Source organism: Mesoplodon densirostris, chromosome 13, assembly GCF_025265405.1.
Source record: "Mesoplodon densirostris isolate mMesDen1 chromosome 13, mMesDen1 primary haplotype, whole genome shotgun sequence".
Classification (NCBI taxonomy): Eukaryota; Metazoa; Chordata; class Mammalia; order Artiodactyla; family Ziphiidae; genus Mesoplodon; species Mesoplodon densirostris.
In genome coordinates, this window is record NC_082673.1 from 57,397,011 (window position 1) to 57,411,855 (window position 14,845).

Here is a 14,845-nt window from a genome sequence, read left to right on the forward strand (position 1 = left end):
AGGAAAGTGATTACTAATGGGTATGGGGTTTCTTTTGGGAGTGACAAAAATGTTCTAATACTGATTGTGGTGTTGGTTTCACATCTCTGCACATATACCAAAAAACATTGATTTGTATACTTTACACAGATGAATATTGAGGTGAATATCTCAATAAAGCATGTATTTAAAAATTACAAGTGGTGGTTGACCTGTAGCTGATTTGAACTTTGTGGCCCTCAAATCACAGGCATACACATTCATGACACAACTATCCTGGGCAGCTTTGCTTTTATCTGTTTTACATATTGTGCGTCTGTCCTCCCCCACCTGTGCCTCCCCCACTACCCTATTACTCCATAAGATTTTCTTCGAAGAAAGAGTACTGTGACTAAAAGCAGTTTGAAAATCTCTGGAGACTGAGCTCCAGAACCAATTCCAACTCTAATAAGCCATTATTCTGATGCATTGAACTGAGAATTTGAATTTGGCCTAGATCACCCCATTCTTGCTCCATGTCAACAAAAGGAAAGTTGTGAACAAAGACAGTTTTTCCCAACGTAGCTGCACACAGGTGTGACTTAGTGGAAACTGTGAAACTCAGCCAGGTCTTCAATTCCCTAGTGTAGTGCTGTATCGCCAAGCTCTGCTTCCTGTTCTTGAATACAATGATTTGCTAAAATAGAGACACCTGGTCCCAGCACCTTGCAAAATGGATTTTTTCTTTCAACATTTCAAAATATATTTATATATTGATGAAGCCTTTCTCTGAGAAGCCATCTGTCTGAAATCTGCAGCAATAAAAAACTTCCCTAGACCTTATATATTCATAATGGTGTCTGTTGCTTCACTCCTCTATTCCTTTCTCCTCCTCCTTCCTTATTTTTTCATTCATTCATTTATTTACAAAGTGTGTATTTATGAAGCGTCTACTGTGTGCCCAGCATTAGGTATTTAGCACTGAACAAAATTAACTCGTCCCTATAATTATGGATCTTGCCATCTACTAGGGAGCCATATATTAACAACAAAAAGTTTTTAAATTTTCAAATTGTAAGGGCTATGAAAGAAAGAAATAAGTTTCTGAGATAGAGATTATGGAGGTTGTGATTTTAAAAGGAACTCTGGAACCATATTGCCAATGTTCAAATCCCAACTTCACCATTTACTAGCTATGTGATTTTGAGCAAGTTAGTTAAGTTTTCTGGGCCTCAGTTTATCTTAAAATGGAAATAATAATAGTACCTAGTTTATAGAGTTCTGAGGATTAAATGAGTTGATGTAGAAAAGTGCCTAACATATACTAAGTGCACATAGAAACGTGCCTGACACATTCTAAGCATCCAGAAAGTGTTATCTGTGTGTTGGTGGTGTTGCTTTAGAAAATATCAGGTCACCAACTAGTTAGATTATCATCATTGCTATATTAATCACCTTCATCACTGTCATCCACATATACTTATCTCACCACATATACATGCTCTGTGCACAGGATTTACAAAAATGGATGTGGTGTGTTTCTGGACTCAAGAATCCTACAATCTAGTAAAGAGAGCATAAGGATTATGAGAAAATAGCAATAGAAAACAGCATATGCTAAGTACCAGATACGTGATAAAGATAGTATGTCCTACAGGATTGTAGGAGAGAGAGTAGTCATTCTGGGCTCATAAAGGAAAGGGCTTCATAGAAGAAATGGACCCTTAAGAAAGAGGGCATTCCAGGCTGGCATGGATGAAGATGTGGAGGCAGGGGGGTGAATGTGAAGTTCCAGAATGGAGAATTTGAATAGAGCAGTAATGACAGTGGTTTAGAGAGGAGGTCTCAGAATATTGGTTAAATTATTCAGTATGTAGTGGTCTGCCATGACCAGATTCTGAGCTGGAGTGATCAAATAAGATTTCTATCACTGGTCTCCTGAGGCCCACTACTTCATACATTATACTTTCTTTCACATCCCCATCATCATCATCTGGTCACTTGCTTTCTAACTGGTGGTACTACCTGCAATCTCTCTGCTCTCCACTCTCCTACTCCCACTGCACATTTTGATGACATTAATTTTTCTCAAGCATCCTTTTGTCACTTATTTGCTTAGAAAGTTCTTCGTTTTCCATTACCTACAGCAGTTTCTCAGTTGTTAGTGTGCATAAAATTACTGGGATTTTATTAAAAATGTAGGTCACCTCTCACCTTCAGGTAGGATACTTCTGGCGTGGGGCCTGAGAATCTCTGTTAAAACCCTAAGTCATTCTGACTCAGGTGATCAAGTGGCTCTGCTTTGAGGAAGACTGGCATAAAACTAAGAGTCCAGTTAACCTGCCACCTAGAATCTTGCTTTATCCAACCTAATTTTTCACTATTCTCATTAATACATCTTCAGTTTGAGAAAAATGGGACATTTCCTTTTCTGTACACTTATCCGTGCCCTGTTTTGTCTTTTGTCCCTTTTTCGTTTATGTGGTTCCCTCAGCCTCAGTGTCCTTACTGCCATTTCAACAAGTCTTGCTTCTTTCAGTCTTGGTTCAGATGTGTCCTAACAGCATCTTTATTAAGTATCTCTAACCTAGAAGGCAGGGTCCAAGTTTAACTGATTTTTATATCTACTCCCCCACGCAAGGACCTAAATGAGCACCTTGCAAATGATTCAGTTCATTTGTTCCTCCCTTAATTTATTCAGTAAAAATATTTTTAAAAATTTTTATTGTAGTATAGTTGATTTACAGTGTTGTGTTAGTTTCAGGTGTATAGCAAAGTGAATCAGTTATACATATACATATAGCCACTCTTTTTTTTTTTTAGATTCTTTTCCCATATAGGCCATTCAGAGTATTGAGTAGAGTTCCCTGTGCAGGTTCTTATTAGTTATCTATTTTACATATAGTAGTGTATATACGTCAGTCCCAATCTCCCAATTTATCCCTCTCCCCACTTATCCCCTGGTTACTGTAAGTTTGTTTTCTACATCCTTGACTCTACTTCTGTTTTGTAAATAAGTTTATTTGTACCCTTTTTTTTTAGATTCCACATATAAGCAATATCATATGATATATGTCTTTCTGTGTCTGACTTCACTCAGTATGACAGTCTCTAGGTCTCTCCATGTTGCTGCAAATGGCATTATTTTGTTCTTTTTTATGGCTGAGTAATATTCCATTGTGTGTGTGTGTGTGTGTGTGTGTGTGTATGGCATCTTTATCTATTCCTCTGTTGATGGACATTTATTGAGTGCTTACCATGTATCAAGCACTGGTGATAAAGTAGTAAAATAAACACACAGAAAGTCTCTGTTTTCATGGACCTTATATTCTAGTGGGACAAATGTTCTTAAGTATATATTGAAAGTGTTTTGTTATCTGTCAGGGCTATGTGGAATACTTTAGGAAAGGGAGAGACCAGTGCAAGAAACTAATTAAGGAACTCTAGTAATTAGCCAGTGTAGAATGGGAAGGGTAAGTGAAAATAGAAAATACAAAGGACACAGCAAGGGTAATTAATGAAATGAAGGAATGACCAGCAGTATTTGGTGGGGCCAGGAAGGAGTACTCAATATTTGAGCCTCTTGAGAAGGAACAAATAAATAAAAAGTTAAGGTATAGAGGTGATATTTTTTGGGAAAAGGTGTTTTTAAATGTTATGGTGATCTTTCAGGTGTGTGATATTAATAATGGGATATCTGAGTAGAAATGCTCAGTAGCAACTACAAATATAGGGGTCTTGTAAGAGCCCAGTCCTCTCTCCTTTTCCCCTTCTGCAACTCAACTCACAATATTCTTTCAATCCCAGCTGTTCAGGGCCAAAATCCTCCCAAGAAATATTCTGTGTCTCATTCATATGATTTTCTGAGGATGTGATATGACTCCATGCGTTGGCCCCATTTCCCTTTTCTCCAAGTATTTGTCTAGAATGAGACCTAAGCCCAACTCCAAAAAACCATCTCTAATGATAGCCCTTCCTTGAATGGCTCTTAGCTGACTGGGGATTTGGCTTGCTGGAGGAACAAGGAAGACATCGTAATTGAACCAGAGAGTCTTTTAAAATGGGGTATGGTGGTGTGTCATCATCTCCCTATGTGACAATCACTGTGGTCATTTATGATTCTTGGGAAAACAGGCTAAGGTTGGAAAGGCAGATTGTTAAATCATTGTTAAATCATAACACAGAGACTGATTGGGAAGCTGCCTGCATAGCCTGGAAAATCATCTTTCTGAATTCTTGTAGTTGATCCAGCCAAAAAACTCAAATCATTTTAGACTCCTGCCTTTCTCTCATAATACCCAACATCCAATTTGTTAGCAAATACTGGTTGTGAGTGTGTGTGTGTGTGTGTTATCGTATAAAATTTTATTACCTGACTTCCCCACTAGAATGTAAACTCCATGAAGGTAAGGACTTTGTTTCTGCTATATCCCCAGCCAGTGCCTAGAGCATAGTAGTTGTTCAATAAGAATTTGTTAAGTGAATGAATAATGTGAAATAAAATTGTTATTCCACATCTTGCTCAGTAATTTTGACATTGGCTCATGTTTAAGAAACTCAAGAAATATTTTATCCCAATAAAATTATTATAGCTAAAGTCTAAACATTAACCATACTTGGCTGAATAATGTTACCTTAAAAATACTGTTGGCCCTTGAACAATGCAGGGGTTAATCTGTGTATAACTTACAGTCGGCCCTCTGTATTCAAGGTTCCTTTGCATCTGTGGGTTCAAGAAATTACAGACCACATAGTACTGTAGTATTTACTATTGAAAAATATTCGCATATAGGAGGACCCGCGCAGTTTAAACTTGTTCAATTGTTAACTATAATATTTAAAAAAAAATAGAAACTTTATTCCTTAACTGGTTTAGAGAGATGTAAGGTCTTCCCAGAGTTAGTTACTACTTTAATATTTGTAGAGATGATGCTTGATATTTGGGAGGTAGTAATGTACATTTTCCTTCTGACTTTTAAACTTTTATTCAAGCAGTCCCACATGACTGGGAATATCCTTAAGGTATAGGTTGGATTACCTTCATTAATGTACAGAAAGTTTCTTTCTTAGAACTGCAAGAATTACTTGGGATATATCAGCATATGAAAATTTACGAATGTTGTAGGGCTAGCTGACCAGAGCTAAAGTTAGGAATACTTAACCTGATTTAGAGAATACTTCAAATTTCTAAGGATTGAAGGGAGAGGTTAATATGATCAAAGCAGTTTGTGTGGAAGGCCATTTTGACCTAGTGATGATTTTTATGGAGTAGCAGAGAAGAACAAAGTTGTTCTAATAGAAAAGAAGAAATGGCTGCAGGGCATAAGCAAATGTTTCTCTCTAACATCTTGACTATTTTGCATTTCAAGTCTGTTGCATCATTAAGGTATTGATAACATATGACACACAGAGAATCAATATATAGCTTTAGTTCAATTTGGATTTAATCTGCCATTGTGAAGTTAAAGGGGAGCCAATAAAAGTTTGTAAATGACCCTGTATTCTATAATGTCTTGATGTACTTCAATAAAATCAGATACAGTGTAGAGAATACTGATATTCAGGTTCACTTTGAAGAAAATCTACAGTTAACTGAACCAGGTTTGTTTAGATTTAGTAAATAGAATATATAACAATGAAAATCATCTTAATATTTTTGTTAACTATATTCTGTTTGACAATGAAAATCAGCTACTGGTTAAAGTTAATTATGGATATACTTAAACCATTTTCATTATTTTTCAACTTGTACTGAATATTAGGGGAAATTTTTTAACGCATGCTTTTGCTTCATTTCCATAAACTCTGCATAGTTTCTTTAAAAGAGCATATGTGATTTGAGGGATAAAATAATCAAGGATTCGTACGGTTTTTTATCGGTAGAAATTTCTCCAAGTTCAACTCTAGTTTTCTTATCAGAAAAATCAGGTTCATAATTGCAAGGCAAAGGCCAACTGGAATAGTTAATAAGCATATTCTACTTCTGCAGTGCTGCAGAAACTAAATGCAAACTTTTCTGTGACTCTTACAGAGAATGCATAGGCTGGGTAAACTTTCATCTGCTTCAGGGTCAGGGCTGATTCAATCTTACTGCAAGTTTACGAGAGTGGCTGATGTGATACAGTTGTTTCTAGTAAAATCAGGCTAGCTCTAAGGAGCCAATCTAAGTCAGTCTGTAAGTAAAATTCTATGAGAAACAGACTCCAACTCAGACACAATTGTAAACCCTGATATAATGAGGACTTGCAGCTGATTTAATCCTATTGAAAATCTTTAAGCAGCCATGGGACAAAATGGTTTCCACATTGACATCAGTGGAATGAACCTTGGATTTCATCAGTATGAAGAGTTGTTACCTTGTACACAACATAGTAGCCACTTTTTAAGAATTAACATCATGGCCATTTCAAAGCAGGTTGTTGTTTCTAAGATGTACAGGCATCTACTTTGATTAAGATCCGAGTTCCCAGAATGTGTCAATATTTATTTTTTAAAAACTGAATTCATTATAAAAAGCAAGCAAGTCAAACTTAAACTATGGAGTTAGTATAAATCAGTTAGATCTAGTCTCCTTGAACAAAAATGGCTAACCTATTCCAATTTTATATGTGAGAGACGTAGAGAAAGAGAGAGAGAGAATCAGAACTGTTTCTGAGTTAAGACTTTGTATGTGAAGTCTTGCCTGGAACTAATTTTTTTTTTCATGAATTTAAAAGCCCCTGAAAATAAGCTTATGCTGTGAAATCATATATGTTTGAAAGGACAGACAGGTACAAAAGTCTTCAGGGTCAGCTCTGCTGATAAAATCTCAATAAGTAGGATTTGAATTTGTATGGATAGGTTGGTGTGTATACTTTTTTTTTTTTGGTTGTTTGGTTTATCATATTGAAACAGACATTGATAAAGATCTAGGTATTATAGTCAGTTTAGCACTAGAATTGGTCCCTTTTCATAATTTACAACTTAAATTAAGACAATAGACCAAATACAACTACAGTAAAACACAACCTTGCCTGAACTATCTCCATGCTTCTTTTATTGCAGTTAGCACTGGTCTTGAAATGTGAATATTTCAACTGATACTTAACAGGCAGTAGTGGCCTCATACTGTAACTTCAAAGAGCCGGAAAAGTAACTTCATGAAAGGGAAAACTTGAAACTATAGTACTCTTTACCATTCTATCTGTTAAGCAGTGATGGGTATCATTAGTTCTGCTCTTTTGCATAATTACTGCAGTATTGTGAAAACTTTCTGCCATCCAACTGGGAACAATTATATCATGTGGGCTCTTGTATAACATTTGACTCAGAGAAATAAAATATAAAAAGCCCTTGTTTTCTAGCACTCTGTAGTACCCAAGTACATACAGTGCTTGTTCAAGTTTGTTTTTTAAGTAAAAAAATAACATGGATTGGTAACACTGAAGGAGGCATTTCATATCAAAGTCAATTTATTCTTTATAATTTTTTTAATTTAATGTACTTAGATAAATTTTATCTAGCACATCACTGAGTTGCAGTGGTAGTTTGTCTATAAAATGATAAAAGTTCATGAAGTGTAATGCTGACATCACTGAAAATTTGGGACTTAAAACTACACTTTTATTGTTCACTTGACTAAATTAAGCAGGGTGAAATGAAGTATCTCTGATTGGTACAACAATTTGCTATTTATCTAAAGCTTCCAGTGTAGACTATCTCTATGTTAAAGGCATACAACAACCTTTCCCAGGAGCACCACCCTACCCTATCCCCAAAACCAAACTTTTTAAAGATACAGCTAGAAGAGTATATTTGAAAATATTTAGGCAATGAGGCACATAATTTTTTTAAGTTTTTAAAAATTATCCTTTGTAATTCCAGTATGTGAAACCATTAAAACACTGTAGCCAACTTTTTTTTTTATATTTGATTTTGTAAGATAGCATGTTTACTTTTTTGAATATATGACTACATTTTAGCAAGGGCAGCAAAATTAGAATAAATGTCACAGTGATATACAGATGTGATTGTCACGTTGATTTTGTGGTTTCACACTTGACTTTATCATAATTTGTAAGATGTGAAAAGTGAGCTCATGACTGGCAAAAGATATTTTGATCAAGGTTAAAGTATAACTGCTGCTGTTATATAACCATAATTTTGATGAGAAGGTGGGAAAATATGTGGATATGTTTATGTCTGGTGTATAAAGATTCCTTAAAAATACAAATTAAAAGAAATGTGAATTAAAATATTGGAATAGGTGCTGAATTGCCATTTTTGTCAGCCATCAAAACAAAAATTATATGTTTTAGTCTTTGTTAATTCTCGAGGTTGATTTGCACATACTTTACATTTTTTAATATCCATTTACTTGCAGCATATTTATTAATATGTGTAACTTTTGAATGTGCTCGTAAAAATGTTGATATGGCCAAACAAGAAGTTTCAATCAATCAAGCTATCTTTCTCCACTCCAGAGTTCTACTGCAGAACATCTGATTAAAGTCATTTGAAATTATTTTAATGCATTCTTTGGTATTGTCACATAAAGTGTGATTTTAGCCACCACTCCTGAGATACTATGGCTCTTACCAGACTCCAAGGTGAGCTAGTAAACTTACCTATCTCAGTACATTAAAAGGAGGAATTAGCTTCCCTAGCTACTAGTCCAGCTTTCAGCACCCTTTCCGTGGTGGCTATCTGTACCACATATAGCTGTGAAAGGATGGGGAAATGCGCTGAAATGATCTAAGAAGTAAACTATCAACTTGACATGTTTTCCTAGCTATTGAAAACCTTCTCATATTGAAACCCATTGATAGTGAAACTGTAGAATTCCTGTGATTTAAGTACCATCTGGTTGTGCTCAAGGCTTTAAAGCTGTTATCTCTGCATAAAATTTCAGAGTCCTATATTTTTTTCTTCACCAAACTATCCATTTTTAAGCCACAAATATTTTTCCAGCTTTTTCAGATTTTATCTGAAAGTATATTTTAACAGTATTTAAATAGTTCTTAAACAATAACAATTTATCTTGATAGATGGCATGCTGTGTTTTTTCATTTTATTTTAATTAGCCATTGTGGAACCAAATTCCCTTTTGTTTTAGTCTTTTGAATATTGTTTAATTATAGTTATCATGCCAGATATCTTAAAGGTTATTTTACCAATACAGTTTCATTTAACATAACCCATATGGAATCAATAGCCCAGTTTCCTAAAGTGAATGCTTGGAAAATCTTACATTCATATGTTAAGAGTACACATCCTTTCCTCATTAGTTGGAAAGTACAGGGATTTTGGCACAGGTTCTGTGTGGAAGCATTGTGCAGCTTTTATATGGATTTTGTTTTTAGCCTTTGATGACACTGTTTAGAATAGGAAGTATCTAATAAGTAAAGCATTTTGTCTCAAGTGCTGCCAGTGTGTTTAATATATGCCTGGAGGTCTGAAACATTATCTTCTTCGCTGCAGTAATATGCATTTAATTCTCTGAAAGCAGAAGGTCGAACTTTTAAAAGGGACGCAAAGTACATTTTCAAACAGAATAATTCAAAACATATGGAAGAGGGGACCAGAGTAATGTACAGTTGGTTTTTATGGTTTAATCATGATCATGTTAATGCACACCAGTAGCTAATTAAAGAAAACTTTTATTGTTCATTTTAAATGAGTTAGGTAAAGAGTGGGAGAGCTGATGTAATAGCACTGCCCAGAGATACATGTTTCTGCTGCATTCACTAACAGCAAGCAGATATTGCTATTTTTGACAACTTAAATTATTAGTCCCCTTGGACAATAATAAAGGAAAAGTTATTTTCAGAGTTACTACACTGTGAACTTTTCTTTTTCCACAAAGGAATAGTAAATTGATGCCCAAGTTTAGGGCTTAGCACACATAATTAGTTATAAAACCTTCTTGATAGGCCAGATACTCTTCAATATAATAGATAAATCTGCAGTGGCCTGGTGACAAGCCAATGGATTTTTAAATATGTCTCAAAATCACCAGATTATTTATTTCGGTTCTACAAATAGTGCGGAAACTTAGAAAACTGGAGGAAGTCTTGACTTTTAACTGATTTTTAAGAATTTAGTCGTCTAATACTGGGAAAGTTGTACTCCCCCCCACCACCACCAATAAGAGAGTCTTTCATCTCTGGGTCATTGGTTCAAATTCCATTTTGCTCAGTAGTGAGTAGAATTAGTTACCATCTGACTTCTGTTCAGTAACCCATGTGACCCGAGCTGATAGCTGCCATCCTGCCCCTGCTGGTTGTTTATATCGCAAGATCGTGCTCCTTGACGTTCACTAGAGTCTAATGTGACAATCTCAACGGGTAATAGGGCTGGACACTGCATTTCTTTATCTTTACCTACAGGTGGTTTGTTTTGTCATATTAACACTGATGGGGAACACTTTCAAGAAAGAGAGGCTAGATTTTTAAATACAAATTTGTAAATCAGAAAAAGGCAATGTAATGCTCTGTGCATAGAAGGTATAGTCTCATATAGTTAATTGCAGTTGCCTTTCCTGATTGAGAGAATAAAGATAGTTGAGTTCCTGATTTGAGTTTCTTGTGCAACTGAATCTAAAGGATTTTTTTAGTTATGCTGTACACAGATATTTGGTTTGTAATGCTTCAAAATGTGGGCAGTAAATCCTAGATTACTTATGTACTTGATTTTATTATCTTTTCACATATTATTTGAGAATTCCTAGCTGGTAGTGGATTTGGAGGTATATTTGAAATTTTTATCATAGATAACTAAAACCTTTGCAATTAAATTGTCCTTTTGATAATTGCCTTATTTTTATTTTACTGAATTTTAAAATTAAATACATTCATTTGTTTGGCCAGCACACAGTTATTGAGCTTTATTATGTGACAGGCAATGTGGTGTGTGCTACGAGTACTGATGGCATTCTCTCCTACCCGTAGTCTGACCTTGGGATTAATCTCTTTAAGCCTCAGTTTCCTCAGCTGTAAAATGGGGATAACAGTACCCCCTTTAAAGGGTTGTAACACTTAGTCAAGAAAATGTGTGTAATGTGCTAACAATGTTTGGCAAATAATAAATATACTCAGTGTTATCTTATTTTTTATCTTCAATTGCTCACAGTCTCTGAGACAGACCAGTGTTTGAAAAATGCTATAATAGCATTAGTTTGTTATAAAAGCATAGAAGCTGAAAAGACTAGCACCATATGGAAAGGCTGAGAAAGTCTTCACAAAGAAGATGACTTCTTTTGTTAACTTACCCTTTATTGAGTGCCTACTACGTGTGGTCAATACATTAACATATTTAATGATGCAACAACTTTGTGGGTTGAGTATTAATGTCCCCAGTGTGAGGATGAGCATCTAGCAGAGACATAGGATTTCTTCAAGTGTGATCAGCGCAAAACGTGGAGGATGCAGATAAGGAAAGAGCTCATGAATATGTCTAGACAGACCTTAAAGAGTACAGTATACACATATATTTACATATTAACAATTATGTATTTCTAGTCTGCAGAGCAATTTTTTCATTTAATATTGTATCAGAAACTAACATCTCATCAAACGTTTATGGATCCTCTCTTCAGTGTGCTAGGCACTGCACTATTCCTTGGTGATAGACAGAAGCAAAATGATATGGCCCAATCCTTCCAGCAGTCCTTCACCTGGTAAAAGAGACAGACACACAACAGCTGCCCATTATCAGGCATTTACTATATGCCAGGCAGTGTGCTGACCTCTTTAGGTACATTAGCTCATTGAATCCTTGTACTAACCCCTTGAGGTCGGATTGATTATCCCCATTTTACAGATGAGATCATGTAGCCTTAGAGTGGATTGTAATTTGTCCAGTAATGTACAATTAGCATGTGTCACACTTGACCCTACTTCCCTCTGACTCCAAAGCCTTTAGATTGTTTTAATACTATCTGATACTGCCGCCACAGAACATTTTAGTAGAAAATAATAAATTCTAAAATAGAAGTCTGAGTTAACTATTAGGATCACCAAGCAGGAAAAGAGTTGAAAGCAAAACTCTCAGACAGGTGTCATTGTTCTGAGTCTTCATGGATAGCTAAATGCTTGCCAGCTACAGTGAGCTCAGAAGGGGGCTCCAGGAAGGGAAACAGCATGGTATCCCTAGAATGGTTTAAAAGAACGTGGTGTCTTCAGAGAACGGGGATTAACTGTTTTTGTTTCAAATACCTGAGGCTGGATTTTTCTAACAACAATGTGCCTTCCTCAACAACTTTAAAATAAATTAACAAAAACTATTATTTGAAATTTTTTAATGACTATAATATCATTGTCTTGAATTATTTAACTGTCCTTTAACATTTTCACAAGCAACTTATAATAATTTGTAGCATGTGGAAAAATGATACTATATTTACCAAATTAAGGAATAGCCTAAAAAATGAGAAGCAATACCCAGTACTTTGGGAATATTTTTCCACTGCTGATTGTAATATAGTTTAGTGCACCCTTTTTGGAAAGGTGCTGGCAATATTTGACAACCTTAAACTTCTTCATACCATTTACCTAGTAATCCCACTTCTAGGATCCTCTTAAGAAAATCTTAACAGATGTTTGTCATAGATGATTGTTGGCAAAAGTTGAATACCTGAAACTCCAATTATATGGGAATAGTTGAACAAATTATTCCTAATGCTAAATGAAATATTATGCAGCTTTTTAAAATGGCATTTATGAAGAGTATATTAGCATGTAAAAAAATTGAGTTGCAGGGACTTCCCTTGTGGCCCAGTGGTTAAGAATCCGCCTACCAATTCAGGGGACACAGGTTTGATCCCTGGTCCAGGAAGATCCCACATGCCGCAGAGCAGCTAAGCCCGTGCGCCACAACTACTGAGCCTGCGCTCTAGAACCCGTGAGCCACAACTACTGAGCCCACACACCACAACTACTGAAGCCCGTGTGCTTGGAGCCCGTGCTCTGCAACAAGAGAAGCCACCGCAATGAGAAATCCATGCACCTCAACGAAGAGTAGCCCCTGCTTGCGCCAACTAGAGAAAGCCCGCATGCAGCAACGAAGACCCAACGCAGAGAGAAAAAAAAAAAAAAAGGGTTTCAAATTTGTCTCTACAGTATTATTATAACCATAAAGGAGTGGGGGTGGGGGGAACCTCTGCACAGGTAGGAAAAAAGACGAAAGGAAATACACTGAAAGATTGCCATTGGCTATGTTTGGTAATAAAATGGGGGTCGGGAGGATTTTTTCTCTCAGACGTTCCATGATTTCTTTAATGAATCTGAATGACTTCAGTGAAAAAGCAAGTGAAATATCTAGGTCTCAAATCGTGTATCACAAACTAATGTTTGGGAGACTAAAAAAAAGGAACCAAAGAATCAAACTGGAGGTCTTGCTGTTGTGCTGCCAAAGTAGTCATAACTGCTGCTACCACCACGTTGTTTTTTGTTCTCTGTGTAGGCAATTGGTGGAAATTTTTGAGAAATCATGAATACATTCAGTGCACAAAGGGAAAATCCACCTTCAAGGGTTTTCATTACTTACATTTTGCTTGATCACTTACACTTACCCTTGTTTCAAGTCCTGTTGTAGTAAAGGAAAATAAACATCATTTTGAATGGCACACATTTAGTTTTCTTTGTCCTTCATAATTTAGGACTACTGACTTTTCCCTCTTACTATCCAAAATCCTATAAATCAGTTTTATAATGACAGGGTAAACAATATAAACTACTCCTGCCTAAAATATAATTTCAACCAATAGTAATCATGATTTGGAAACAGTTTATTATACTACTTGGAAGATCACGGTAAAGAATGCTAACTAATGTAACTCTTTAAAAGGCAAAGAAAGTAAAGTCTGACACCAAAAGGTACATTTTATTTAATTTTTTTTTTCTTTTGCCTTGTGGGGATCTTAGTTCCCCGACCAGGGATTGAATCCGGGCCCTCTGCAGTGAAAGCGCAGAGCCCTAACCACTGGACCGCCAGGGCATGCCTCTGAAAAATATATTTTAATGATAGAAATGCACATTTGATGTTTATCCTAAGTATTGTCTTGGCATTTTAATATGAATAATTTTTTTGAAAGAGCACCTAGTTTCTTTTTATGATTACTCTCAATTATACTAGACCCATTTTTAACATGTTTCTATAACATTTATATAGTAACACTTGGAATATAACTAGTTTAAAATATTTTATTATTTTTCCTTACAGATCTCTAAGCAAGAACAGAAAAAAATGGATACATATGATGGAACCATGGCTGATGCCTCATCTCGGTACAGTGGTGCTCAGGATAGTGGAATTGGCAGTGACAGTGTTAAAATCAGAATCGTACAAATAGAGCAGCACAGTGGTACCAGTCAGCATCGCATTGCCCGTCCCTCACGCCAGTCATCAATTGTAAAAAATCTAAATTTTATTCCTTTTGACATATTTATTACTGCAAGTAGAATCTCACTAATGACCTATTCCTGTATGGCCTTGCCCAAATCAAAATCGCAAGAACAAAAGGATAATGAAAAAACAGGCAAGAGTTCATTAAATCTCCCAGAAGTTGATTCAGACATCACTAAGCCCAGCCAGGCATGTATTTCCATGGTTACAGCAGAAGATCTCTTAAGCAGCAACGTATCTTTTCCTTCAGGGAAAAAAATAGGGGTCATCTCTCTGGAAAGTCTGCATGCATCCACAAGGTCATCTGCTAGACAAGCGCTTGGCATAACTATCGTTCGGCAACCTGGACGAAGAGGAACTGGTGACCTGCAGCTAGAACCTTTTTTGTACTTTATTGTGTCTCAGCCTTCTTTGCTTCTGAGTTGTCATCACAGAAAGCAGCGACTGGAAATATCCATTTTCGATGCTGTGCTTAAAGGAGTGGCCTCTGATTACAAATGTACAG

The 14,845-nt window shown here is 36.0% G+C and overlaps 1 protein-coding gene across 10 annotated transcripts in view; it reads left to right on the forward strand.

Moving 5' to 3' along the window:
- The window catches only part of VPS13B (vacuolar protein sorting 13 homolog B), a 791,444-nt gene that overhangs the window by 537,880 nt on the left and 238,719 nt on the right, over positions 1-14,845 (forward strand). For all 10 annotated transcript variants that reach the window (XM_060116054.1, XM_060116052.1, XM_060116058.1 and 7 more), the window contains one exon: positions 14,158-14,845. In XM_060116054.1, the coding sequence (XP_059972037.1) occupies positions 14,158-14,845 (688 nt within the window). The remainder of the gene's footprint in view (positions 1-14,157) is intronic.